At 38.5% G+C, this 27664-nt stretch overlaps 1 protein-coding gene across 1 annotated transcript; it reads right to left on the reverse strand.

The window, feature by feature from the left end:
• Positions 1 to 523: 523 nt before the first annotated feature.
• LOC107549300 (polyhomeotic-like protein 2) lies at positions 524 to 26136 on the reverse strand. Its single transcript, XM_016230340.1, has 15 exons — positions 26067 to 26136; positions 21627 to 21879; positions 19726 to 19884; positions 19569 to 19640; positions 19288 to 19449; positions 14306 to 14361; positions 14075 to 14229; positions 10884 to 11263; positions 9688 to 9847; positions 7244 to 7452; positions 6242 to 6374; positions 5807 to 5927; positions 4027 to 4153; positions 3644 to 3920; positions 524 to 1602 (listed from the first exon to the last, which is right to left on the reverse strand). The coding sequence occupies exons 1-15, from the start codon at positions 26114 to 26116 to the stop codon at positions 1442 to 1444; spliced, it is 2475 nt and encodes an 824-aa protein (XP_016085826.1). The 5' UTR covers positions 26117 to 26136; the 3' UTR covers positions 524 to 1441.
• Between the last annotated feature and the right edge of the window lie 1528 nt (positions 26137 to 27664).

Here is a 27664-nt window from a genome sequence, read left to right on the forward strand (position 1 = left end):
CAAGGTCGAGTTAGATAAATAACCACTCTAAAACTCATCCTAAATGTTGAAAATATGTAGACGGTTAGTTCAATTTGACGAAAGGCACGTGTGCCACCTGGTGGTGTCCTATTGTAATTCTGAAGCACACAAAATAAGAGCAGCCGCAAAAAGTATTTGGACATTCATGTCAGAGTTTTAAAGTACAGTAGTCAACATTTGAAGTGGATCACAAGTTGTCCTAAAACCAAAATGCGTTCTTGTCTCAGGACAACTTTGATGAACTTTTGTGATCCACTTCAAATGTTGACTACTGTAGACAAATGCCTTTAAAATATCCAACTGGGTGGCATTCCATTTAAAGAAAAATCAAGCAGAATGTTTCACAAAAACAAGTGTGTTAGGTTTTATATTGCAAAACTTTTTTTTATCTAATCTATGAAATGAAAAATGAAGAGTTGAATAAATAAAACAATAATAAATGAAGCCGTGTGAGGACAATGTGATATAGGGTCAACAAATTAAACAAGTTGACACAAAAATCCTTCATTAAAAATGTTATATTACAAATTTCATTCATCTGATAAATACAGGCATTTCGCAAAGCATTGTACAAAAAACAATTCATCATCACAATCCTTCCTAGCAACATACAATGACAAATCAGGGCACAATTAAAACCAAACATAGCGTCATTCCCAATATCCAAGACAAATACAATGTAATGTGCATCTCAAAACCAGAGTGTCTGTACGGACACACATTGAATAAGGCGCTGTTGACAGGAATTTTTCAGACTGGATCCCTTCTTATCGGTCTTCAGGTTTAAAGTTGAATATTCTGTTACTGTGCTTCTGTTATTCAAGTCTTCTCAAAGTAAATGTGACAGTGAAATAGCACCAGTTTGTTGTGATTCAACTCTGTTACATATACTCACACACAAAGGTAAGAATAATTTACTTAAACATATTTGTACTGTACAAAAGCATCTGACATGTACAATAAGACAAAATGATACCTGAAAACAACAAATGTACAATCCAGAGACATCTGGGCCAAGATGTGGGATTGTAAAACCACATGATAATATTAGTTCTGTTTGGACAGCACTGTTGTGTTACATACATTGCCCAAAGATTTCTTCTGAGCACCGATACTACTAGTTAAGTTAAGAGTCCCAGTCAGAATTCCAAATCACTGATTCATAATGCCTTCCATTTGGTATAAGTCACTATTGTGCGATTTTTTCATAGGTAGTCGGGTCATTTTCTGTTCCAGCTGAATTTATTTCAGTTCTTTTCTTGAGGAGGTGCAGTTTTGGGCTTTAGCCCCAATATGTGTAAAGTTTTTTGGATATTATAAAAAAAAAAAAAATGTTGTAGTGCAGTTGGGGTACTGTAGTCACTAGGTCAAGGTCAGTGACATCAGAGAACACATATACACACACACACTTGCTGCCTTTTCAAGGCTTGGAATCTTTCAGCATGTTTATGCGAGCGAAGACTTTGAGGGCGGGTCCTAGTTTAATATTCATGGCACTCATTAGGTGATCTTCCTTTAGTAGCAGCATGGCCTGTCCATCAATCTCCTGAGCACGAAACTCATCTGCAATCTCCTGGCAACCTAATTGTGAAGTCACAAAAAGTTGCACCATTAAACAGCATATTTTAAAATAAATTTGAAGTAATTTATTGTTGTAGAAAACCTGACTTTCATCATAACTTTCCATTTATCTTTTTTATCCCATCTTTATATTATATTGTAATATTTAATGACAGAATATCATATCAAGTGCATGCATGTGTATATACACTACTGTTCTAAAGATTAAAGGGGTCATATGATGCAATTTAATTTTTTCCTTTCTCTTTGGAGTGTTACAAGCTCTTGGTGCATAAAGAAGATCTGTAAAGTTGCAAAGACTAAACTCTCAAATCCAAAGAGATATTCTTTATAAAAGTTAAGAGTCAGCCACGCCTACCTAAAACAGCTTGTTCGAACACGCCCCCACATGTCTACCTCACTATGTGGGAAGATTTGCATAACGCCGCCCAAATGTTCACGCAAAGAAAGAAGGCGTAACTTGTATTCTCGCTGTAGTATTGTTGTTGCCGCTGCCGCATGTCGTGAAGGCGCTGTGTGCTTCGTTGTGAAAACGAAACTACTTTGTTTGGTCTTCCAAAAGAGGACGATATCGCTTCGTCATGCCCAGAGCTGATCTGTGCTGGTCGCTGAGGGAATACATCAACTTAGTGCTGTGGATCGCCGGATCGGCTTTCACCGCTCCTTCGTCGGATCCGCCGGGACCGCTGTTCTCGATCCCGCCGCCTCAGCTCACTCTTGCCCGGCCTCAGCTCACGCTAAGCCGGGGGTTTTCACTCACGCTATAGGCCGCTGTGTTTTTCGTTGTGAAAGCGAAACTACTTTGTTTGGTCTTCCAAAAGAGGACGATATCGCTTCGTCATGCCTAGAGCTGATCTGTGCTGGTCGCTGAGGGAATACATCAACTTAGTGCTGTGGATCACCGGCACATTTTATGGAGGACTGTTTACTGATCCTGGGAGAGTAACGTTAGACTAAAATGCCGGCAGTTCTGACTCACATAAGTACGTTTTCATTTAAAGGATTTGCCACTGATGATTCAAACGCGAGTTTTGAGCCGTGTAGAGTAGCACTTGTTGTTTGTCATTTCTCTGATCACAAATGCAGACATGGTTTTAGGTTTACGCGGCGTGATGCAATGCAATGCGTAAAACGACAGTATAAGTCATTATAATCAGTAATTATGTCCCCACTGGATGCAACAAATGCCTCGTTTGTAATGGGTTTTCATGTTTTTGTGTCGTTGCTCCGGCCGGGACACGGCATCAACACAGTATGGTGAGGGGCGTAACACTTCCGTCTCACGCTTGAGGTATTCAGCCAATCACAACGCACTGGATAGCTAGCCAATCAGAGCACACCTCGCTTTTTCAGACCGATGAGCTTTGTAAAAATCGACGCGTTTCAGAAGGCGAGGCATAGAGGAGAAACAATAATGTACAGTATGTGGAAAATAATGTGTTTAAACACATAAACACATTTCATTACACCAAATTCACAAAATAATGTTCTTTTTAGCAGCATCATATGACCCCTTTAAAAAAAAAAAACATTTATAAGGAGTCTCTCATGCTCACCAGGGCTGCATTTATTTGATTGAAAATACAGTAAAAACAGCAATATTGTGAAATATTATTACAGTTTAAAATAACTATTTTCTATGTTAATATATTTTAAAATGTAATTTGTTCTTGTGATGCAAAGCTGAATTTTCAGCATCATTACTCCAGTCTTCAGTGTCACATGATCCTTCAGAAATCATTCTAATATGCTGATTTGCTGGTCAAGAAACATTTCCTATCATTATGTTAAAAACAATTGTGCTGCTTAATTTATTTTTTATTTTTTTCATTTTTTCTTTGATGAACAGAAAGGCCCAAACAACAGCATTTATTTGAAACTAATTAACTTTTTTTACTGTCACTTTTAATAAATTGAATCCATCCTTGTCGGGAAAAAAAAGCATTCATTTCCTAAAGAAAAATCATACTGAGCCCAAACTTTTGAATACTTGGAATATAGTACAAAATATACATATACCCAAATGATATGAGCGACTTACCTGGCAAAGAGCGAATGAACTCAAACACCTCATGCACATTCCATTTGGTGGGGTCAATTGGCAGGAAGTGCTGACTGAGGAGAGGAAGCTCTTCGGGGTCGTTAGCAGCGAGCCCACCTTGAGAAACGATTGGGCCAGAACTGGCTGCAGAGAGCGGGGAAGTTGCTTCCTCATAGCTGGAGATATCCGAGCAGGGGCTGGACTCTCCTTGACTAGGCTGAGATTGGAGCGGTGAGGATATAGATTCTCCCTGAGATTGCTGAGGCACAGAGAGCCGCTGTGGGATAAAACAAGAGACTATATGAGGATGATTTACTTTATATATTTATACAAAAACATTGTGGGATGAACCACTAACACATTGTACTGAAGTAGCTGTTCACCTGCTTTTTGGCCTCCCTGCCTCTGGGACTATGAGACCTCCTCCTTCTCCACTGATTTATCTGATTGGTTGTTTTAGTTCTGTCGGGGTGGAACAGACCAACCCGCTTCGTGCAACTTACACTGTATCTGTTCAAGAGGGTTATACATTACAATACAGATCAAAATGTTGCACATCACATAAATATATTATTAGTTATCAGTTTGATAGCAGCTGAATGAATAAGTGTGTATTAGGGCTGGGCGATATAGCTAAAAAAATGTATCAACGATATAATGTTTCATATCGTTGGGTATCGATAATTATTGACATTTTTTATAACCTTTTTTAAAACAAAGAGCAATAGAAAAAAAACGTTTAAATTTAACCACTGTATTTTTAAATTAACCCAATTTATCGAGACAAACAACAAATATTTTTTTGTTTTAACGCTCAAACACAAAATAAAAATTAAACAAATATCTCATTTCTAATGTTTTATATGCAGATTAAATAGGTCTGAAGGAAACTTTTGTCTTGTCTCCCAAAGCCACAGGAGGGCGCAATGAGCAAAATAATGCAGCACATTAAATTGCCAATGCAAAGGAAATAACCATCTATAAAAAGAAAAACGTGCATTACATCTAAATTAACTCATATAAATCAAACATAATTTCGTAAATTGCATAAACAATTACGAACAAAACAGCATCATGTATTTATGCATTGCTTAATACAAAGAGCCAAATCGCCCATCACACAGATTGCATTTAAAAACATATGAGATGCAGTGAAATGGAATAAACCTCCACAAATTCATGACGCGTTTTGTTTAAACTGTTTTAACTTTGCATGGCTTTCTATACATCTCTTGTGTGAGACATGAGAGCAGCAGTCATATTTGTCTGTCTAAAAAATGCGCTGAATATGCGTTCTGTGTGAATCGCTCAAGAGGGTCTAGCTGCAGCCTTGCACTTGCACTCTCAGACTTGCACTCTCAGACTTGCATTCTCAGACACTTGCGTCAGGCTGATTACCGTCACTTGCAGCCTTTCATTTTTTTATTTTGTTCTATTTATTGATTACTTTTTGTTTGAATCGCTCAATATTTTACAACAGTAGCCAGGTGGTGAAGACAAGAAAAAAGAAACTAAATTACAATGTCACTTGCAATCGCCACTTGCACTCTCCGATACCTGCGACGTCACTTGCAATCGACACAAATGGTGCGTGTTGCCAATGGAGACAAGACGCTGTGGTGATTAAACGATTAAAACTAATTTAGTACTATAACATACAGGGTCCTACAAGAAAATGTACTATTTTTGCATTCAAATGCAAATGTTTATTTTAAATTCGACTAATCATTTTTTTTAATTCACAATCTCCTCATCACAGCCAGGCACAACACTCAATTCAGCATGTGTTCGTGTTTGTGTGTGCGGTCTGCTTCACTCATAGCACGTGCCTATATCGTGCACTATATCGAACATTTTTCCTATCGTTATTGAAGAGGGTGTACCGTCGATAAATATTGATACCGTTTAATCGCCCAGGCCTAGTGTGCATATATATATATATCTACAATGTAATTTTCTGGATTTTTTTTCTCATTTTGTCTCTCATAGTTGAGGTATACCTATGATGAAAATTACAGGCCTCTCTCATCTTTTTAAGTGGGAGAACTTGCACAATTTGTGGCTGACTAAATACTTTTTTGCCCCACTGTACATACATACATACATACATATATTAATCATGCATTTCTAGATATTTTCATTTTATGATTTTGAATCTCTAACCTTTTAGCACAGACCATGGAACAGAAGCGTTTTGAACGTTTGAACTTGTAGGCAAAATCGACCCATCCACAGAGCTCACATGTGAGCTTGGGCTCATCTGGCTCCTCCTGAGTCCTCGTGTCTGATGAAAAATGATCAAATGTTAAGTATTAAGTTACAGTTTATTTATGACTAGCTGAAACAGTGTTTGTGTGTAATCATTGGAATAGTGAGGCATTACTATGCTGCACCTTGATTTCACAAAGTTTCAATGGTAAAGTTCACAAACAGGAAATTCCATATCTTATCATCTCTTATCACTAATGCATAATGACGCTCCCTTGTTCATAACAATGCAGGTTTCCAATCTTTCAAAACTTGAAACCCTGACACTTAAAAAGGTCATGCATTTTAGAAAAACAGTATTTGTTTGAATCTGCTAAATGAAATGTCTACCTTGTTGTCCAGCCTCCTCCATGTCTGAGTTTGTGGCACTGAGGGAATTACTGCTGGCCGTTTTCTCTGGATCTGAGGGAAGCTGCGTGTCTGGTTTCTTGGGGCTGTCTGCCTGCACCGGTGGTCTCTCCACCTGACAATACAGTATACAAACGTAATGTCAGGCTGATTACTGGAATACTGCACAGGCCCTTGTGTTAGGTTGGAATAAGCAGATCAACAGACATTTGTAATCATTTGGATAAAAGTGTCTGCTAAATGACTAAATGTACATGTAAATGTAACGTAACAGACAATATTTTTTCTACAGTTTGTTGCAAATCATGTCAACTCACTAACCTACAATCAAATACATGATGTACAAAACAAATAAAAAGCCATTCATTAATAAATGAATAATAATAATACAATGATGATGATAATTATTACTGTAGCATTAAATTATTGTGAATAATAATAATAATTTTGGAACTACAATAATTGTTAACAACAATAACAATTATTATTATCATTGAATTAATTTTCAGTTTAAATTCGTATTACTTTTTATAATCCTTTGAAAGAATAATAATAATAATAATAATAAAAGTTTTATTGTTGTTGTTGTGTTGCATTAAAATGATTATGAATAATAATAATTTTAGAACAATAATTCTTATTAACAACGATACCAATTATTATTATTGAGTGAATTTCCCTGTTTAAATTTATATTAGTATTTATAATTATTTTTTTATAAATGACTAAACAAATAATAAAAATAAATGTATTATTGTTGATGTTGTATTATTATTAGATCAAATTTAACAATTATAATTAATACTAATTAATTATTATTAATAATAATTAATTAATAAATACTAATAATTATTATTTTGTTGTCGTTGTTGTTGTTACTGTTGTTATTATTATTATCTTAAAATTACTATTATAGATTATTCTAAAATAGTCCACTATTCTAAAAGTATTATTAATAGTAGTAGTAGTTTTATTACAACTCACAGGGAATGGCTCAGCTCCCTCCTGAATGACAAAACCCTCGATGACGTGCGTGAGGACGTGTGGCTTTACAATGGCTTGAGGTGGCTTGTTCTCGCCGTTTTGTGCCACACTTCCCGTCACAGCTGCCGGAGGCGCCTCGCTTGGGGCTTCCGAGGTCATGGTCGGTGTCACCGGTGCTCCCGTGGGGTCGCGCGCGGTCTCCACAGAGCCTGGCGGCGGCACAGAAACAAAGCGTCGGCTCATCACCATAGCAACCACAACAACATCGGCAGCACAAACATCAGCGGGGGGGGAACAGCTGCTGGAAATAAGACACAAACATTGCACTTATAAAGTTTACGAACGTTTAAGGAATAGTCCAGCTGGAAAACAAAACTGGAAAATTAGATCTCTTTAACCAGCCAAAGCTATATGTTTGATGTTTTTCGCCATAATTTACTCTCCCATGCCATTACAACCCATCAGCATTTTTAATCTGGACGCAATGATATTTGAGAGCAACATCTGAGGGGAAGATTATCAGCCAATAACGACAAACATATTCTGTTCCATAGACAAAAACGATCATATAACATCAGAATACTTAAACTATTGAAGTGGAGTAGGCTACTACTAAGGGTTTGTAATGGCATCCACCGTCACTGTATGGACAAGATGTCAAATGACAACCTTACTGAAGTTCATTGAAGAAAGGACATAACGACATGAGGGTGAGTAAATGATTTCATTTTGTGAGAACTATTGCTTTAAGAAACATCCCACCATCATTAGGCGTCTGAAACTTATATCACTTAAACAAGAATATATCTCTCCTGCTGTATTTTTACTGCGTTCAGTCTGCGCTGTTTAAACGGGCCATGTAGACACTACTGCGTCGCGTGTCGGGTCTAACGTTACACAGTTCAAAGACACGCGCCTAGAGACCGCTGCGCTTTTGTTTTAAGCCCCCTAACCAAAACTACTGCCTCCAAAACACAAGACTGTCAAGACATACTGTAGCTTACCGACAAAGCGCAATAAAAAGTCATTTCCCCCAGGGGCGCTCTTCAATTCCGTCTCAAAACACGGAGGGAGCCTCATTCCCACACGCCTGTTGCGATTATATTACTGACAGATTATCCAGACTCCGCCACGCGTGCGATTCTACACAACATGCAGTGTGCGCTGCTCCTTTTCTAGTGCTCCACTCCCACGCACCAGCGCTGCACATTCTGCCAGAGAGGCGGTTCGCTCTTTCCCTGGAAGCGGCAGGTCACATGACTCTGAAGACTAGCGGTTTAATGAATCTTTCACTGGCTGGTGGCAGCGGTTGTGTCTTCTATGCAGGCTATATTGGCATTTTCTAAAGGTAGGAAAGCACCATGGTCCAAATCCAGTTTGTCTGTTAAGTTACTGACAGATTAGGCAGCAAGGCTGCTAGTGCATTTTGCCGGGCAAGGAAGTCATGTGACTGGCCCAGAGTCAATTCTGGTCCATATTGCTGTATGTGGGAATTGCATGCCACCCCTCATCCTACTGCCTTCTCTTTTGGCAATTCTGGTTCACCGTGTGGGTGTCAAAAGCTTTGTATTTTAATGCAGCTGTGATTCTTTAAATGGGTCATATGATGCTGCTAAAAATATTTTTTTTTGTGTATTTGGTGTAATGAAATGTGTTTATGCGGTTTACAGTTAAAAAAACATTATTTTCCACACACTGTACATTATTGTTTGTCCTCTATGCCCCGTCGATTTTTACAAAGCTCATCGTTCTGAAAAGCGAGGTGTGCTCTGATTGGCCAGCTATCCAGTGCGTTGTGATTGGCAGAATACCTCAAGCGTGAGACGGAAATTTTACGCCCCTCACCATACTGTTGATGCCGTGTCCGGCTGTATGCACCAAGAACTTGTAACACTCCAAAGAGAAAGGAAAAAATGAAATCGCATCATATGACCCCTTTAATTCCTCAAGCGCCTGCAAGCTGCGTGGTATTTGATACAGTGCCCTCGGAAAATATTTGAACACTTAAGTTATACATACAATGTATGAATGTCATTGCATTAGATGAGAAAATACAAAACACACCAAAGTCAGTTTGAAGTCAAATAGCAGCACAAGCACACATTTCAAGCAAAACGCTGCACAAAAAGTGATCTGATGCATTGAAATGTATAACTTTTTATTCCAACTGTATTTTGTTTTACTGGTTAGTGTATTACACTCAGTCTTTATTGATCTCTCCAAAGTATACATTATAATAAAAAATATTTGTAGGATATCCACCTTTTTAATGAGCACGGAAGTCTAAATTAATTGATTGATTGTGTGTGTATGTATGTATGTATGTTTTGGTCTTGCACCTAGTAATTAATCATCATCTCTATCTTAAATTCTTGATGACTGCATTGTTTGATTATGAAACTATACTTGTAAACTTGCATATTTGGACTCTTTGGCCACTGTACCTTGCGTTTGAGATGTAGCGTTAACAGTGTCGATTTTGGATTGTTCAGGGGGGTCGGTGCCTTGGGTCGTAGTGGTTGGCTGTATATGTACTGGTGGACAAATCTCTCTTACCACCAAAGAGGTGGGCTTCTCCTTGTCATCCTGAGCAAGCCTTGAAGCCTAAATATTATAGAAGAAGTTAGTTGCTTCTGAACTTTATAAATTGGGCCTCATTCATGAAACTTGCCTAAATATATGAGTAAATTCAGAGTAATTTGCCCCAAGACAGAAATTCCATGCACACAAATGCTTCATAAACATCATATTTGATAGTTAAACATGCATATGTTAATGAAATTCAATCCTTCGTAAATAGGCCTTCGTAAATATGCTAATTGTGAACGCTCATTCACAATTAGCATAATCCCCGCCAATGAATTACAACTATGTAAATTACATGTCCAGAAAAGCAATTAAATATTCTGGACTCCCTTCTCAGGTTTGGCTCCAGTACATTGCATAAATGCAAAAAGACTAATAGGCCATAAGCCTAACAATAAATATTCAATTAACATGAGTCCACTAAACCATTTTTAGCCTGGCGCTCTTCTGAAAATGGCCAGTTGGGGGTATCTGAGAACACTTTGGTGGCACAGCATTTTTCCAAGCCCTTTGTTTGCTATGATTTGTAATATCCACAGCAGTAACGTATTACTAGGATCTAATTTTCAAGAATATTACTTTATATAAAAATGCAGTAACCAGCAATATTAGCTTCTGTATTGTTGTTCAGTCATTGTACAAGTAGGATAGATGGTCGGTGAAGTGTTTGTCCCGCCCCTCCGACATTGATTGGATGGCTAAAAAAATGTCAGTGACGAGCACTGTTTTACCCAAAGGTGAACAGTTTTCAATTCTCAGCTACAAAAAAAAGACAGGGCATACAAACTTGTGAAATATCAAACTGCAGTGTCTTTAGTTTGCCAAAAAATGAACACGTTACGCTTTATGCACCATTTACACGTGGTAGGAAGCAGGTTTACATTTCTTTTGTACCAACTAACATTTTGAAAATACGAACACTTTCATGAATTCGAAAGTTTATGTCAGAACGGCTTTACTAAAGATTTACACAAAAATTTGTCCTGCTCTTGTTTCATGAATGAGGCACATTATCTTTAATCTACAATCTGACTCTAGTAAGTGAGTCCCTTACCTGGCGTTGTGCTGGTTGGATTTGGAGATTGATGGCTGTCAGTTGGACCGGTTGAGCTTTAGCATGGGCCAGGCCTGTGTGTGAGCCGTGCTGACTGAGTGCATGGTGGCTTACAGTTGAATGGAAGATAGTGGCCTGTTGATTTTGAGCCGATCCCTGGTTGTGAAGTGCTGGTTTAGGCAAAACCGGAATGATCCCTGCTACCGATGAGGTCTGGGCAGAGCTCTGGATGGCCAGTGAGGCTGTCTGTTGGTGGGGCTGGACCGAGACGGTTTGCAGTAACTGAGACTGGGTTCTTGAGGTGGGTGGGGCTTGGGGTTGAATGACAAACTGTTGTGGTTGCTGCTTAATAAGGGCCTGCGGCTGGATTTGGGCATACGCTGGAAGGAGAAACCACAGACAAACACTTACTATTACATACACATACTGTTTCACATGATTAGACATTAAACTGACAGTTCCAAATTTAAACGACAGTAAAATTTACATGGAATTTCATACATTTGGACAATGTTTTTTTTTTTTTAAAGATGGCATAGGTAAGCTCCTAAACTGCACAGTTTTCCCTCGGTCATGGGAATATTAAAATTGTGTTTTCTAAAAAACTGTTTCTTTAAACGTTATTATCAGTATGCTCTTGTTTTTAATTAAATAATGCTCTTGTTAAACTGACTGTCACAATCTGTGATGGCGAGGAATGATGGAGACAAGGAATAAACGAAACCCAAGAAACACAGGGTACATCCAACACTGGGAACGGCAGGAAACACATGAACATAACAAGTAGAACCGACAGAGACAGACTGCACAGACTAGGACTTAAATACAGGGGATGATTGGGGAAACACAGGTGTATGGGATGACTAATCAAACTAAGTAACAAAACGAGGACAGGAACATGACCAAATAAGGGAACAGAAACAGGGGCAAAACATGACACAGACAGTCCATGATCCTGACATTACGCCCCCTCCCGGAAGGTGCATCCTCGCACCGTAGCAACAACAGAGGGAGGCGTGGGTGGGAACTTGGGAGGAGGTTCCGGAGGAGGATGGACACACGGGAGGGGGCCGACAGACAGAGACCAGGGAGGTGACAAAGGAGGGAGGAGCCAGGGAGGAGACACGAGGGGCCTTGAGCAGGAGGAGCAAAGCAGGACCCAGGCCACAGCCATAATGTCGACCCATGGTTGGTCGGCCCCCTGGAGTCGGTGGCCATTCCTCCTCCCTCCGTCGGCAGAGCAGGTGGTGGAGGAGCCCGAGGCGGCGATCCGCAGCGGAGACGGAGCGACTGAGGACTAAGGTGGAGCTGGTGGGAGGGCGGGCATTTGTGCGTCTCCGGGCATTCAGGGCTTAACTCTGGATCAGAAGCCCCCTCTGGGCTGAACACGGAAACAGGATGGCGCTCAGGAGGAGCGGACACTTGAGGGCGCTTACGAGGAGCTGGCACTGGAGGGCGCTTTCTAGGAGCGGGCACTGGAGGGCGGTCTGGACTGGATTCGGGGACTGGAGCCCTCTCCTCTTTGCGTTGGCACTTTCGCCGCGCCATACTCAGCTCACCCTCAGCCGTGGTGCAGGGGGCAGAGCTCCTCTCCGCGCTCACACCGTCCTCGGCTTTCTCCCTCGTGGCGGGCATTGTCGCCAGCTCTCGCACCTGGTCTGACGGCTTGGGCTCTCCTTCTGGGCGATCCTCCGCTTAGTCGTTCGGCATTGCGCTGGCTCGTAGATTGCGGCGGGAACTGGCTCTCCGTCATCGGTGAACTCAGGCTTTAGCTTCGCACAGTGGGGAGATGGTGGGCTGGGCTCTGGGTCGGGAGTGGTACTTTTCCCGCCAGTATCCACTCCACAAAGGCGGTGAAATCTACTCGAGGACCATCTTCGGACAACGGCGCTCTGCACTCGATGTTTAGACTGGCGTCGTAGAATGCACGGAGCGCGTCGTCTGGGTAGCTGGTGGTAATTGCTAACAGCTGGAACAGTCTTGTATGGTCCTTGAACGATCTCTCCCCCTGCTCCCGCAGGAGGAGGAGAACTTCCGGGTGAAGGAGGGCATCCATGAGGGAAACACAATGGAAACAAAAACACTGAGAAAATCGAGGAAACAAACGAAGGGGAAAACACGGTGGTAACTGTTATTGGTCGGTTCTTCTGTCACAATCTGTGATGGCGAGGAACGATGGAGACGAGGAATAAACGAAACAGTCTTTAATCCAAGAAACACAGGGTACATCCAACACTGGGAATGGCAGGAAATACATAAACATAACAAGTAGAACGGACAGAGACAGACTGCACAGACTAGGACTTAAATACAGGGGATGATTGGGGAAACACAAGTGTATGGGATGACTAATCAAACTAATTAACAAAACGAGGACAGGGACATGACCAAATAAGGGAACAGAAACAGGGGCAAAACATGACATACAGTCCATGATCCTGACACTGACATTGCAAGCCATAAGTTAATTCTGATTTGTAAGCAAATTCATTTAGTCAATGAATCCATTTCGAACCAGTTCACAAATCCATCTGATTGATTCAGTAGTGAATCAGTCTGAATATAAATGATTCTTTAAAATAGTTATCCAGGAAATCATAAACATCTGGAATGTACATGGAAAAGTCATTGCAATTCCTTGAGTCCAATGTGTTGTCACCTTGATTATATCTCAATACATTTTTTTTGAAAAAATGTATTTTATTTTGTTGTTGAGTTTGTCCTTTTTGCTCTATCTAATAACATTCGACTCTGTGCTTGGGTTTTCCAGTACAAATTCTGTATCCAGGACTACGACATTAGAAACTGGATGAGTTTTAAAACTATGTTTGACTGGAGGACTTGCAGGAAAGTGTGTTAAAATTTAATATTAACTCAGCAGGAGAACATTCAAACACAAAACCTTGTGGGTTGGGCATGTTGAGATCACAACCTCAAAAGTTTATGAGCGGTAAAAGAATCTGAAGAACTCCAACTGGCTGGAAAGTTAGCTAGCGTGTGGTTTTTATGTTTATATATATACGTGTGTGTGTGTTCTGTCACATGAAATGAACACCGGATATGGGAAGCAGACGTCAGGAACAAATACAGTCTTAATAGCAAACAGAAAAGGTTCAGTGTGGGAATGTTCTTCCATCTAATGTGAATGGTGTGGGATGGTGTGTTCAGATGACTCAATCCTCTGTGCTCACTTTCTCTCACTCTTTCTTTCTCCCGGATGTTCAGAATAAGGAGTTGATGAGTTATTCCCTGCAGAGCGCAACCCTGGAAAACCCCGAAATTTCCTGCCGAACGTTCAGCTATATGCAAAGCCACAACACATAACACATTAAAACAATTACATATGCTTGAAGACATACAATATCTATTTTTTCTCACATGATAGGCCAAATCTAATATGTTTCTTGTGAATAGAGACACACTTTTCCTCAGATAAAGATCCCAGATAAAGACCTGAGATAAAAGACCTGCGTCTCCTCTAGGGTTTTCGAAGAGATCAGTGTCTCAAACTGTGCTCAGTTTCCTGAGCCATGAGAAGCAATTTTTGAGCAAGATTTTCCTGTGTGGGGGCATTTTCTCTACAATAAGTAATGTCATTTTCACTTTAGTAGTTTGAGTGCAGTACAATATTTGGTATGTTAATATCTGGCTCTTTTCTTTCCTACTTTCTTTTAACAAGCCCTCTAGTGTGTGGTTGTATTCAATAGAATGGTTTCAATTATTTGATACAAACAAAAGTATCAAAATAGAGAATACATTCAACTTCAAAACAAGCAATTTTTACAGGTTTTGGCTTGAAGACATACAATATCTTTCTCACATGATAGGCCAAATCTAATATGTTTCTTGTGAATAGAGACACACTTTTCCTCAGATAAAGATCCCAGATAAAGACCTGAGATAAAAGACCTGCGTCTCCTCTAGGGTTTTCGAAGAGATCAGTGTCTCAAACTGTGCTCAGTTTCCTGAGCCATGAGAAGCAATTTTTGAGCAAGATTTTCCTGTGTGGGGGCATTTTCTCTACAATAAGTAATGTCATTTTCACTTTAGTAGTTTGAGTGCAGTACAATATTTGGTATGTTAATATCTGGCTCTTTTCTTTCCTACTTTCTTTTAACAAGCCCTCTAGTGTGTGGTTGTATTCAATAGAATGGTTTCAATTATTTGATACAAACAAAAGTATCAAAATAGAGAATACATTCAACTTCAAAACAAGCAATTTTTACAGGTTTTGACTTTGCCAGTTCCTACAAAACAAAAGCGAGGAGTGAAATCTGACAGTCAGTTGGGAATCATATTCTAAAGAGATGTATAAGCAATTAGTTAGATTTTTTAGAGCAAAATCTCCAGTCCAGTCTCTTTCCAGTATCCACATTCACATAATTTTTAATCTAATATTCAGATTTTTATAACATTTTGGACATTTCTTAAAAGCAAACTGAACGATTCATCTAAGAGAATAATCCAGGATGAGTTTCTGTGAATATCGTTAATGCTCAAGGGGAAAACCGTGAATCATAACACGCATCACATCAACTCTCTGGAGCACACTGCTATGGAAACTACATCCCAACACACATGTAAGGTTTTTACCCTTCCTCTCCACTGAGGCTCACTTGGACCCTCTCAAACACACTTGTTCAATCAAGTTCAAGCTTGTTTAATCTTCATTCATTCTGGTTATTTGTGTGCATAAACAGTGGCATAAACCTTAGACCTGCAAACGATCACTGACATGGTATAATGTGAAAGAAATGCAGCTCTCTAATGAGAAACTGAAATGAATCGAGTTGACGTTAATGTGTCATTACACATGACCTCTTTTAAATAGCCAGTAGCCATTAGTCACAGCCATCAATATTTATGAATAGTTTTATTCCAGAATTCTTATTTTCTGGAATGAAAGCTTTTTTTTTTTGTGCCACTTTTTCTTTCTTTCTGGGAACGGATGTGAAAATGTATTTTGCATTAGTATTTTTAAGGTTTTATTAAAAAAAATTATGGCCTGGATTTAATTTGGTCACACAATACTCCACAAAAGGCCTATTTTTACTTCTTTTGGCACTTGACTGGTGCTAATATTAGACTCTGGAGCTACCCTAAGATACTTATTTTTTGTAAACAAAAATCTGAGGCCTTTTTTAGTCTTCTACCAAAGCACAACTAAACACATAGCAAAGTCTCTACCGGCCTTGACACGCCCAAGTACCTGCTTCTAAATGTGCAGGATAATTGCCCTGTTTGAGCTGTTATGATTAGAGACCAGAGGAATGATGGATGGCGTGTATGTCAGATGTTGACAGGCACTGAAAGACTTATTTGAAAAAGTGTGTGCCCTTCAAATGCCACGTATGCTTTAATGCACTTGAGCATAAGCCATGTAGAACAAATTTAGCCTTGGGTACATTTCTCCTTTCTTTGGTACTTCTTTTCTGGAATGCGAAAGCTTTTTTTTTTGTGCCATTTTTTCTTTCTTTCTGGGAACGGATGTTAAAATGTATTTTGCATTAGTATTTTTAAGGTTTTATTAAAAAAAATTATGGCCTGGATTTAATTTGGTCACACAATACTCCACAAAAGGCCTATTTTTACTTCTTTTGGCACTTGACTGGTGCTAATATTAGACTCTAGAGCTACCCTAAGATACTTATTTTTTGTAAACAAAAATCTGAGGCCTTTTTTAGTCTTCTACCAAAGCACAACTAAACACATAGCAAAGTCTCTACCGGCCTTGACACGCCCAAGTACCTGCTTCTAAATGTGCAGGATAATTGCCCTGTTTGAGCTGTTATGATTAGAGACCAGAGGAATGATGGATGGCGTGTATGTCAGATGTTGACAGGCACTGAAAGACTTATTTGAAAAAGTGTGTGCCCTTCAAATGCCACGTATGCTTTAATGCACTTGAGCATAAGCCATGTAGAACAAATTTAGCCTTGGGTGCATTTCTCCTTTCTTTGGTACTTAGTGTGTGATGTGATGGACAGACAAGTGAAGCTGGATCTTATTAGAGTGCATACTGTATGTCAGAAAGCATTTCTGTTGAAGTGAATTGAACCTTTCGGTTTGTTTAAAGACCAAATGTGCGCGCACAACATTTTCTGGACCACGTCTGGCAAAAGGTGCTTGATGGCAACATTACTGGCTCAAATGTTAACCGACTCTCCATCATACTTGGGTTGATCTAGAATGATCTAGAAAGTGTTCACATGAGCCAACGAATGCTCATGCAGCATCAACCATCATAAATATAGCAGTTTTAATTATCAGGATCCGCTGGTTAATAATAAAAGCAGATAATATTAGGATTCTTTTTTCAGTTAAAGGGGTCATATGATAATATTTAAATTTTTCCTTTCTCTTTGAAGTGTTACAAGCTCTTGGTGCATAAAGAAGATCTGTAAAGTTGCAAAGACTAAAGTCTCAAATCCCAAGAGATATTCTTTATAAAAGTTAAGAGTCAACCATGCCTACCTAAAATGGCTCGTTCTAACACGCCCCACATGTCTATGTCACGATGTGGGACGATTTGCATAACGACCGCCCAAATGTTCACGCAAAGAAAGAAGGCGTAACTTTTATTCTCGCTGTAGTATTGTTGCTGCCGCCATGTTGTGAAGGCGCTGAATGTTTCATTGTGAAAGCGAAACTACTTTGTTTGGCCTTCCAAAAGAGGACATGACTAGAAATCAGTGGTTAAGTTATATTTACAACACTGTTCCAGAACAGTTCAACCCAAATATTCAGATGTGTGCAGCACATTTTATGGAGGACTGTTTCCTGATCCTGGGAGAGTAGACTACAATGCCGGCTGTTCTGACTCACAGACTGTAAGTAAGTTTTTTATATTTAAAGGATTTGCCACTGACGATTCAAATGAGAGTTTTGAGCAGTGTAGAGTAGCACTTGTTGTTTGTCATTTCTCCGATCAGAAATGCAGACGTGGTTTTATGTTTACGCGACGCGATGCAACGCAACGAGTAAAAAGACAGTATAAATCATTGTAATCAGTAATTATGTCCCCACTGGATGCTACAAATGCCTAGTTTATAATGGGTTTTAATGTTTTTGTCTCGTCGCTCTGGCCGGACACGGCATCACAGGGTTGTGACAGGGCTTGAGGTATTCGGCCAATCACAACGCACTGGATAGCTGGCCAATCACAGCACACCTTGCTTTTCAGACCGATGAGCTTTGTAAAAATCAAAGTGTACACCAAATAACGTTCTTTTTAGCAACATCATATGACCCCTTTAAAAAATTTACTATTAGGTAACTAATAAACTACTAATTACCAGAAGCAATTTAATACCAAAGTATTAAATATCAGCCCTTTTCTGTAGTACATTTGGATGCATAAATTGATAGGCCAGCAGCAGTTACTGGCTATAACATAAAAATAATTGGAATCATCACTATTGATCAAACAGCTTATCCCTAGAAAAATTGTGGTACCACTTTACTTAAAGCCTTTATGTATAACACATTATAAAGGTATTTATAATGTACATTGTAATGCATTATATCTTTTTTTATAAATAATTGTAACCAAAGGTAAAATGCATTATAATATTTGAAGGTTTGTTCGTCATGAGTTATAATGCATTATACTTTCTACAGGTTTAACAGTCAGTAGATTAGTTAGTATTATAATGTATTATAACATACCATGCGTTATAAGGTGCATTACAATGCATAATAAATACATTAAAACTACTCTTATGATGCATTACACATAAAGGCTTTAAGTAAAGCAAAATTATTATAGTTCACTAAGAAGGTATATGGAGTGCTATTGTACCCCCTAATTTTAACCTCTTAGTTGGATGAATTCAAGTAAATCGTGCCACTAGATTGACTGATATGGCCTTTTTATGACTGATGTAATACACATTTTATGTCTGAATAACCAATATGCAGAACCATTTATAATTGTTGCATCATTTCTTCCTTTTGACACTGTAATAACTATGTGATCATTAGACTACAACAGTAAAAACATGCATTATGCATATCTTTATTAATTATTAGAACTATTGTTGTTTACACCATTATATTTACATTTAGTCATTTAGCAGATCATTATTATTTATTTATGCAATAAATGTAAAATAGTTGCAAATTATTTTCATTTTGGACTGTTTTATTGTGTACGTTGAAAAAGTTTGGAGTAATTATCTAGACAGTACATTTAACGTTACTTTAAAAACACAGTAAAATGATGTTCACACCAATTATCAGTGGCCTAATATAGCTGAATTCATCCTACTTATTTCTGGCATTTAGCAAAAAGCAATGACTGATTAAAAGTGTGTATTTCACTCCTTAAATATACATAAAATATGGAAAGCAACCTCACAAACATGAAACATTCTTGTGTTTTTGGCTATACAGGTATGCTCACCATCTGTGCTCGCAGGTACATTTGAGCTTGGCTGGCTGTCAGGGTGGAGCTTGAGGCGTTGCCTAGCAACACAGCTTGCTGAGAGATCCCAGAGGGGGTGGAGTTTACACTCTGGGCACGACTGATCAGCTGAGCAGCGGCAGGGGATGTGGTTAAATTAATCTGAGAGACAAGAGTTGTGACATGAGCAGCCTGAATGTTATGTCACATGCAAACAAAGATATTGACGTGATTATGTGATTATGCTTGTTTTTAGAGGCTGCTTCCAAATAAAAGCTTACTGTGGTCTGCGATGGCCCGCTCTGCGTAGATGAGGTCCCATTCTGGTTTTGTCTGCCGGCTGCTAAACTGGCCTAGGAGGGAGAAACATGACAGAGAGAGTAAGAGTATATTTAGGAGTTTTATGCTTGCTGTAGGAGACTATGGATGCCAACTGACCTGCTGCACTGCTGCAAGGCTCTGCAGCTGCGCTGTGCTGAGGTGCTGCTGCTGTAGAGCTGCCGTTTGCAGCATCAGATGCTGCTGTTGAGCTGCATACATCTGCTGCAGGTACTGCGCCGCTGTGCTGGGCTGCCTGTGTAGAGCCTGCTGGATCACCTACCATTCAAGAGAGATCAGGAAAAGTGAGAAACCTGATTCGATCTCACTATTTTCTTGCTTCACGTATAGAGAGCGATGAGATTAGATGGAGTGCAAATGGAGACTTTAGCTGAAGTTGCCAGATTCTAAAGGTTTTTGTTGTTGTTGTTTTGGTAATCTCAGGTCTACTCCAAAGTTTCAATCTCAGTAGTGTCTCAAACTCTGCTCATATTTGCCAAGATACCTATCAAAGTCAGAGATTTCAATATAAATGTGGAGACATGTCTGCATTTATTATAGCTCTGTACCTTTGCTGTATGTCAACCATTGTCTCAGGTATTTCTATTGTATTCACCATTGATAAAAAATGTGTGACAAAGTTGATATTTAAAACATAAGTAGCTGCAAGTTGCAAGCTGTGATTCAAGGTGGTGTCGAATGTTTGTTATAGGTCAGATTACAATCCTAATATTTTAATGTTTACTTGGCAATTTTTTGTTTCATCACACATAGTCTCAATAATATGCATCTGTCTCCTCCTTTTGGTCTGAAAATGAACTGCAACAAGAAAAAGAAGCGGATCTCTGATTCTTCTGTTGTATTTCATTCCCCATATTGCTTTCAAGGTCAGCCTTGATGTTTAACATGGTTTTATTATCATAATATTAATATTAATTTAATAGGAAGATGTTTAATATTAGCCACTGTATTACAAGGCTTCTTTATGCACATATGCCACTGCAAGTCTATAACGAATAAGAACAACAACGCATTGACACTGTATAGGATAACAGTTACATTTTATGATATTTTTGTTTAATGACAACCAAATAGATACTTAAACATCCAATATAAAAATATTTTTTTGTATTGTCATACTCTAATAATAATGTTATTTAATAAAGATTGCAAACCTTGTGGACAAGGAATGAGAACCTACCTAGATTAACAGTTGCTAATGATTCTGAGCTAGCATGCCATAATATGACAAAAACATTCAGAACAATATCAAAACAAGATGCCAAAATACCTGAACAAGAGCAGACGTTCAAAATACATGTTCTGTATATGATGACAGTGTAGATAAGTGCATCGCTCTCATCACTAATGATACCTTCCTATCTTTTTCTCCCAGCTATAATATGTTCTCCGTCATCCTGCACTTCCTTTATCTCCTCACTGAACTGCCCACAACCGCACAGTTGCTAGGCAACAGGATTCCTGACCCCTGGTCTTGGTGTGAGTAGAGTGCAGCCTGAACTGAGTTTAATGAGCAGTGCTGCTTTATTTAGAAAATAAAGACATTTACTCATAAATGTACTACTATTACTGTGTTTAAATAGGATAAAAGATTATTAATATTACATTCGGCTGAAATCTAGCAACAGCGTCTAATTCCCAGCCTCTTAATTTATTAGTAGGGAGAGGTCAAAGGTCAACCCTTGAGTCAATAATAAACAATAACTCCACAACAGAGGAAAAAATATGAACATGAAGCATGGAAATCATTGTCTTTCCCCTTCTGACTGCAGTAATAAACACACCAGCAGATGGCAGTATGGATTAAAAGTCCAATAATTAAACATTTAAGCAATAAAAAAGTGATGTGTGGTGCAATGCAGTGAGTGATTATACAAGAAAGTTTGACAAGAAAGATGTGATGAATCGTAAATATTATCAACACAATTCCTATGCATTTCTGAACTCCGTTGTCTATATTTGAAGTGATGGTAATGTTTTAGGGTGAGTGTGACGCGCACCTGTACAGTCTGTCGGTCAGGTATGCCGCTGTATACAGATATCTGTGGAACGGCCGCTCTTCCACTGCTTGTGCTGCTGCTGCTGGAGCTGACAGTGCTGGCAATGGAGGTGCCTGTGGAGTTTGTGGTGGAGGTACTGGTGCCTGTACTGCTGCTGGCACTGGAGGCAGGAGTGCTCTGCTCGCCCTCCATTGTGCCGCCCCGATGCCTCACCTTTGAACCACGACCGCCCCGCTGCCACACTCGACGCAAGCTGAGACAGACAGAGAATAAGAATTGGTCAATTCCAGTTACTAAAATTGCCTTCTTTTGTTGAGATCGTCGAGACACTGAAACAATTTCTAGCAGGTAGTTATGAAATTTGATGTGTTAACAAAAAGAGTACCATAGTACTATCATGTTATTTACACAGTACCAAGGTAATGCTGTGTTTTTGAATATGTACCATGGTAGTTATGGCTGCATGATTTGGCAGTTATATTTTTTTATTACAAATTCAATAGCAATTGAAAATGCAATTAATTATTTATATATTTATTTTTTACTGTGCTGCACAATTTGGCCAGAATTTAGTGATTATATATCAATATGGCTATTAAAATTAATAATGGTAAAAAATTATAACTATATATATATATATTTATTTTTTTATTTTTTATTTTTTTATTAAATCAAGGCCTTGAAAATCACAATAAGCCATATCAGGGTTTCTGTTTTATTTTCGATTTATTGTGCAACCCTAATGGTAGTACCATAGTGTTCTTTGAAATACGTTGAATTATCTTGTAAATACCATGATATATATCTGTATTTGGTAAATAGCAAAGTATCATGGTATTACCATTTGATACCATCACAGTACTTTTTATAAAGTTAATATACAAAAGAAAGGTCTGAGCTGGTAGCCTAAGATGTAAGCATCATTTCATTGGCATACAGTACTTTTCTGGAAATGACATTATAATTGCATTTGAGTTCATCCCCGGACACTGAATTTGAGTGTTACATTTCAGTAAACCGTTTTTCTCAGCAGTCTCCAGTTACCGGCACATGAACGACCATGGAAGATGGATCACACATCCAGTCTGAAGAGTTTCCCATGTCAATATGCGATACAGAACCACGCTAAAGGTTGTCAAACAATACTTGCATCAACAAAACTTTACTTTTTTTGGTTCAGTCTGCTTTTATACAGAGTGATTAAATAAATTATATTGGTCAAGCTTTTTCAGCATGCTCTTGATTACCACAGACAATAATTTCAACTTTTAATTCTATTTACAGTAATGCACTTATCGATTGGGCCAAGGGAATTGCACATTTGCTTATTTATCTCTCTTTATAATAATATATATACAGTATATACACATAATATATAATTTAGGGTCAGTAATTTTTTCTTTTTTGGAGAAAGATATTGATAAGTTTCAGAAAGGATGCATTCAGTTGATCAAAAGTGGCAATAAAGACAATTACTATTGTTACAAAAGTTTCCAATTTCAAGTAAAATCTGTTCTTTCAAACTCTATTCACCAGAATCCTGAAAAGGTATCACAGTTTCCATAATAATATGAAGCAACACAACTGTTTCAGCATTGATAATAAGAAATGTTTATTGAGCAGCAAAAGATGCTGTAAATTCTGCTTTGCATCACAGGAATAAATTACATTTTAATATATATTAAAGAGAATAGTTATTTTACATCGTAATAATATTTCACAATATTACTGTTTTACTTGATCAGATAAATGCAGATTTTGTAAAAATAAGAGACCTAAGTATTTCGAAAACATTACCAAGCCCAATTTTCCAGAATGCGTAAATAAACTTCCATTATAAGTGCATTCTATAAACATGATGCCTGTTTTTAGTCCAGCTCGAGTCCAACTCATTTTCTGTGATAATCAACAGCATGTCACAGATGCAGTGGACAGAGCTTGTTTTGAATCTGAAACATTCTTTAAACTTAGACATAGATACAAGTATCACAAGAGAGTCATATGTCGGTTCATCCCATCATATAAACATGAAGCATGTAATCAGGGCTAATGAATGAAAAATAGGTGCCTTGGCTGAGGGTTCACCCACCCACCTAAATCTCATCACCAGAATCGCCATAGGCACTAATGTTTAAATGACTTCTCTCCTTTCCTTTCTGTCTCTCTGTCTTCTGGGGTTTGTTATTCAGGGACAGAAAGTGGTAATGGGATTGAGATGGGGGACAGAAAGAGAACGTGTGCAGGGAGGGGGGGGGGGGCATGGGTTCAATTATACTCATTTAATTACTCAAACGCATGTGGTTGAGAGCCACTAACCCCACACACTCTTCACCCCCACCCTATCTACCCCGAATCGCCCCCTCTTTACCCACAACAAACCATTATGCCTCCCCCCTTTCTAGGTCTGTTATTACGCCAAGAAATGGTGTAATATCAATGAGCCCTCCCCCTAAGCCATTTCCTGTGCTCCAAAGAACTAATGGAGTTGGGCATTGTAATTAGATAATCTAAATATAAGTCCTGAGCCTCATTAATATGCATTAATGGAAAGGCCATAGGGATATCTGGGAACATGGTTACAGAATTAGAATATTATTAAACGTTGTACAAGCACGAAGACACTGGGTTTTGCACAAGTTTACTTTAGTGTGTTTGCAGTGGCATACTAGCATGCTCCTTACTGCATACTGTGCTCTTATAAGTATACAGTACAATAAAGGATTCAAATAGTATGCTAAATGTCACATGACCACCCTAATACTTTGCATGTTTAATTCAGCGAATAATCAGTTTTTACTTTTTTTTGTCATTTTAAATTGTATTTTATATATTTATACTATTATATATATATATAGAGAGAGAGAGAGAGCGAGAGAGAGAGATAGATACATTATACATATGCACATATATGCGTTTAATGTAAACAATGCGATATTTGCAGATGATGTTGGTGAATTCATAATTTGGAACTTTTTTTTGTCATTTTAAATTGTATTTTATATATTTATACTATTATATATATATAGAGAGAGAGAGAGAGAGAGAGAGATAGATACATTATACATATGCACATATATATATGCGTTTAATGTAAACAATGCGATATTTGCAGATGATGTTGGTGAATTCATAATTTGGAACTGGAAATTTGAAATTGGGAAATTTTGGAAAGAATGTATGTATATCATGCATTTTCAGAGTTTGTATACTGCATACTTAGTATGCATACTATATACTGCAGAAATAGTACACGTAGTATGGTAGTACTCCATCACAATCTTTTTAGATGTTACCAGCTGTGCTATGTGCTGTGGTGGAAATGCATCATGAAATGCCATACAGTCATGATTAAAGCCTGCTTGGTTCATATTTAGCACTTGAGTGGGTCTGCTAATGAGAGGGAAGCTCTTTCATTGAGTCCAAGTCCCGGGCCCCTCTAAGGCTTCCGGTCCAACCAACAATATGCATCCAGCCAATAAGAGGCTCTTTACAGCATACAGTTTAAACAACTATTAAATGCACTGTCACCTTTAGTAGAGCTAAAAAAAAAGTCTGTCAGTAATTCCAAAACACAGAACAAACTAACAATCCATTCCAAAAAGCAAAAAAAGTTACAAGGACATTAGGTAAGATGGAAGGATTAGGATGGAAATGGAAGACAGACGTGCATCAATATGCATGCACTGAGAGATTTCACAGACATCCAGGTTGGCCAGAGAGAGAGAGAGAGCGAGAGAGAGAGATAGATACATTATACATATGCACATATATGCGTTTAATGTAAACAATGCGATATTTGCAGATGATGTTGGTGAATTCATAATTTGGAACTGGAAATTTGAAATTGGGAAATTTTGGAAAGAATGTATGTATATCATGCATTTTCAGAGTTTGTATACTGCATACTTAGTATGCATACTATATACTGCAGAAATAGTACACGTAGTATGGTAGTACTCCATCACAATCTTTTTAGATGTTACCAGCTGTGCTATGTGCTGTGGTGGAAATGCATCATGAAATGCCATACAGTCATGATTAAAGCCTGCTTGGTTCATATTTAGCACTTGAGTGGGTCTGCTAATGAGAGGGAAGCTCTTTCATTGAGTCCAAGTCCCGGGCCCCTCTAAGGCTTCCGGTCCAACCAACAATATGCATCCAGCCAATAAGAGGCTCTTTACAGCATACAGTTTAAACAACTATTAAATGCACTGTCACCTTTAGTAGAGCTAAAAAAAAAGTCTGTCAGTAATTCCAAAACACAGAACAAACTAACAATCCATTCCAAAAAGCAAAAAAAGTTACAAGGACATTAGGTAAGATGGAAGGATTAGGATGGAAATGGAAGACAGACGTGCATCAATATGCATGCACTGAGAGATTTCACAGACATCCAGGTTGGCCAAGGCCCCACCTTCCAGACAAAAACCCAGCTCCTACCTTTTCTGAGGGGCAGCACGAGCTCCGTTTGGCCCCGTGGTGAGCCCCATGCCTCAGGACCCTAATGCTTCTTTGTCTAGTGTGCGTTCTGCACCCCAATCCTGCCAGATCACCGCTAGCATCCACCGTCCCAGTCGCCAGGCACAGACGCACTCTCTCTCTCCCTGTTTCTCTCCATCTAACACACGCATGCGAGCCCCCCCGGTTCTGTGGTTTCCTAGCGACAGCCAACTGGGGGTGCCTTTTCTAGCCCTATTGCACAGCTGTGTGCTGATTGGACAATTGGTTCTTCTCTAATGAGGATGATGGTAATGATGTTTTATCCCCCTCTATAAGCACCACCGTCTCCCCCTTTCAGAATATTCACTGGTGATGCTCGTCCTGTCAAAACAGAGGAAAAGGCCTGTTCTGGAAAATGAGACTTTGATGGAAGTCATACTTATATTTAGTGTTGTAATAAATGTATTTAGAAATGCTGTTTTCATAATACATAAGGTTAGGGACTTCAATAATCCTCAATTCTGAGTATTAAAATGTGGCATCTCAAATCATTAATGTAGCGTAATCCTATGCTAAAACACCCTAGCATCCTTACAAGTTTATTTTGGCTTATTGATTTTTTTTCACAACAACACACCCAGAATGCACTAGCAACCACATAGCAACATCATGGCATTGCGGCAGCGAGTTTTGCTGGAGCAGCTAACACTCTCATTTTATTTATTTTTTGAGCAAATGTAATATTCTAGTAAAGATAAGTTGTAATTAAAGGTGCAGTATGTAATATTGACAGTCCAAATGCGAAATATCGGAGAGCCTTGTTTCAATTGCCCCTCCCCCTCAGACTCCTCACTCACGTGGGTTGCCAGATTGAGGATATGCAACAGGAATGATCGCCGTTAACAATAGAAGGCGACGGGCTTGACTAGGGCTGGAGTTTTACACAAATTTCACGATTCGATTCGATTCTCATTCACAAGCTTGTGATTCGATTAGATTACAGATTCAATTAAATTTTGATTATTTTGGATATTTATCAGGTACAGTACATGCCACATTTTCTCAAGGAAAAAAATATCTCAACTAATGCTGTAAAATATACATGAGAGTAAGTTGGTGCTACATTACTATAATATTGAAGGTCAAAATTGACTGATTTGTTAAAATTACACTTAATTAAGTTTTTTAAATAATAAAGTTACAATTACATAATAATATTTCTACTTCAATTAGTTTTTTGAAATATATACATAATGGTGGCTGTCATAAAAACTTGATGGATTTATTCAAACATAAATTAAACATTGAAGAACAGTAAAATGTATAATGACTATGTTATATGGTGCATATATTTAGCAATTCTCAACTCAATTCAACTCTACAGTTTATTTTTCTATCTGACTAATGAGTTTATGGTCACCGAATGTTTTTCTGAGGTAAATGTGACGTTACGTGACATTGTTTACAAGCTGTTATATTGACATCTTTGCGCAGCTGAAACACTGATTGAGCTATTACATGAGACAGGATATGGATTGTAAAGTTGTACTCTTTCTTTTAACTTACCTTCGGATGTTTAGTCATGTTTATTTTGTGCT

This window comes from Sinocyclocheilus grahami, unplaced genomic scaffold (assembly GCF_001515645.1).
Source record: "Sinocyclocheilus grahami isolate Dianchi unplaced genomic scaffold, SAMN03320097.WGS_v1.1 scaffold368.1, whole genome shotgun sequence".
NCBI classification, from domain to species: Eukaryota; Metazoa; Chordata; class Actinopteri; order Cypriniformes; family Cyprinidae; genus Sinocyclocheilus; species Sinocyclocheilus grahami.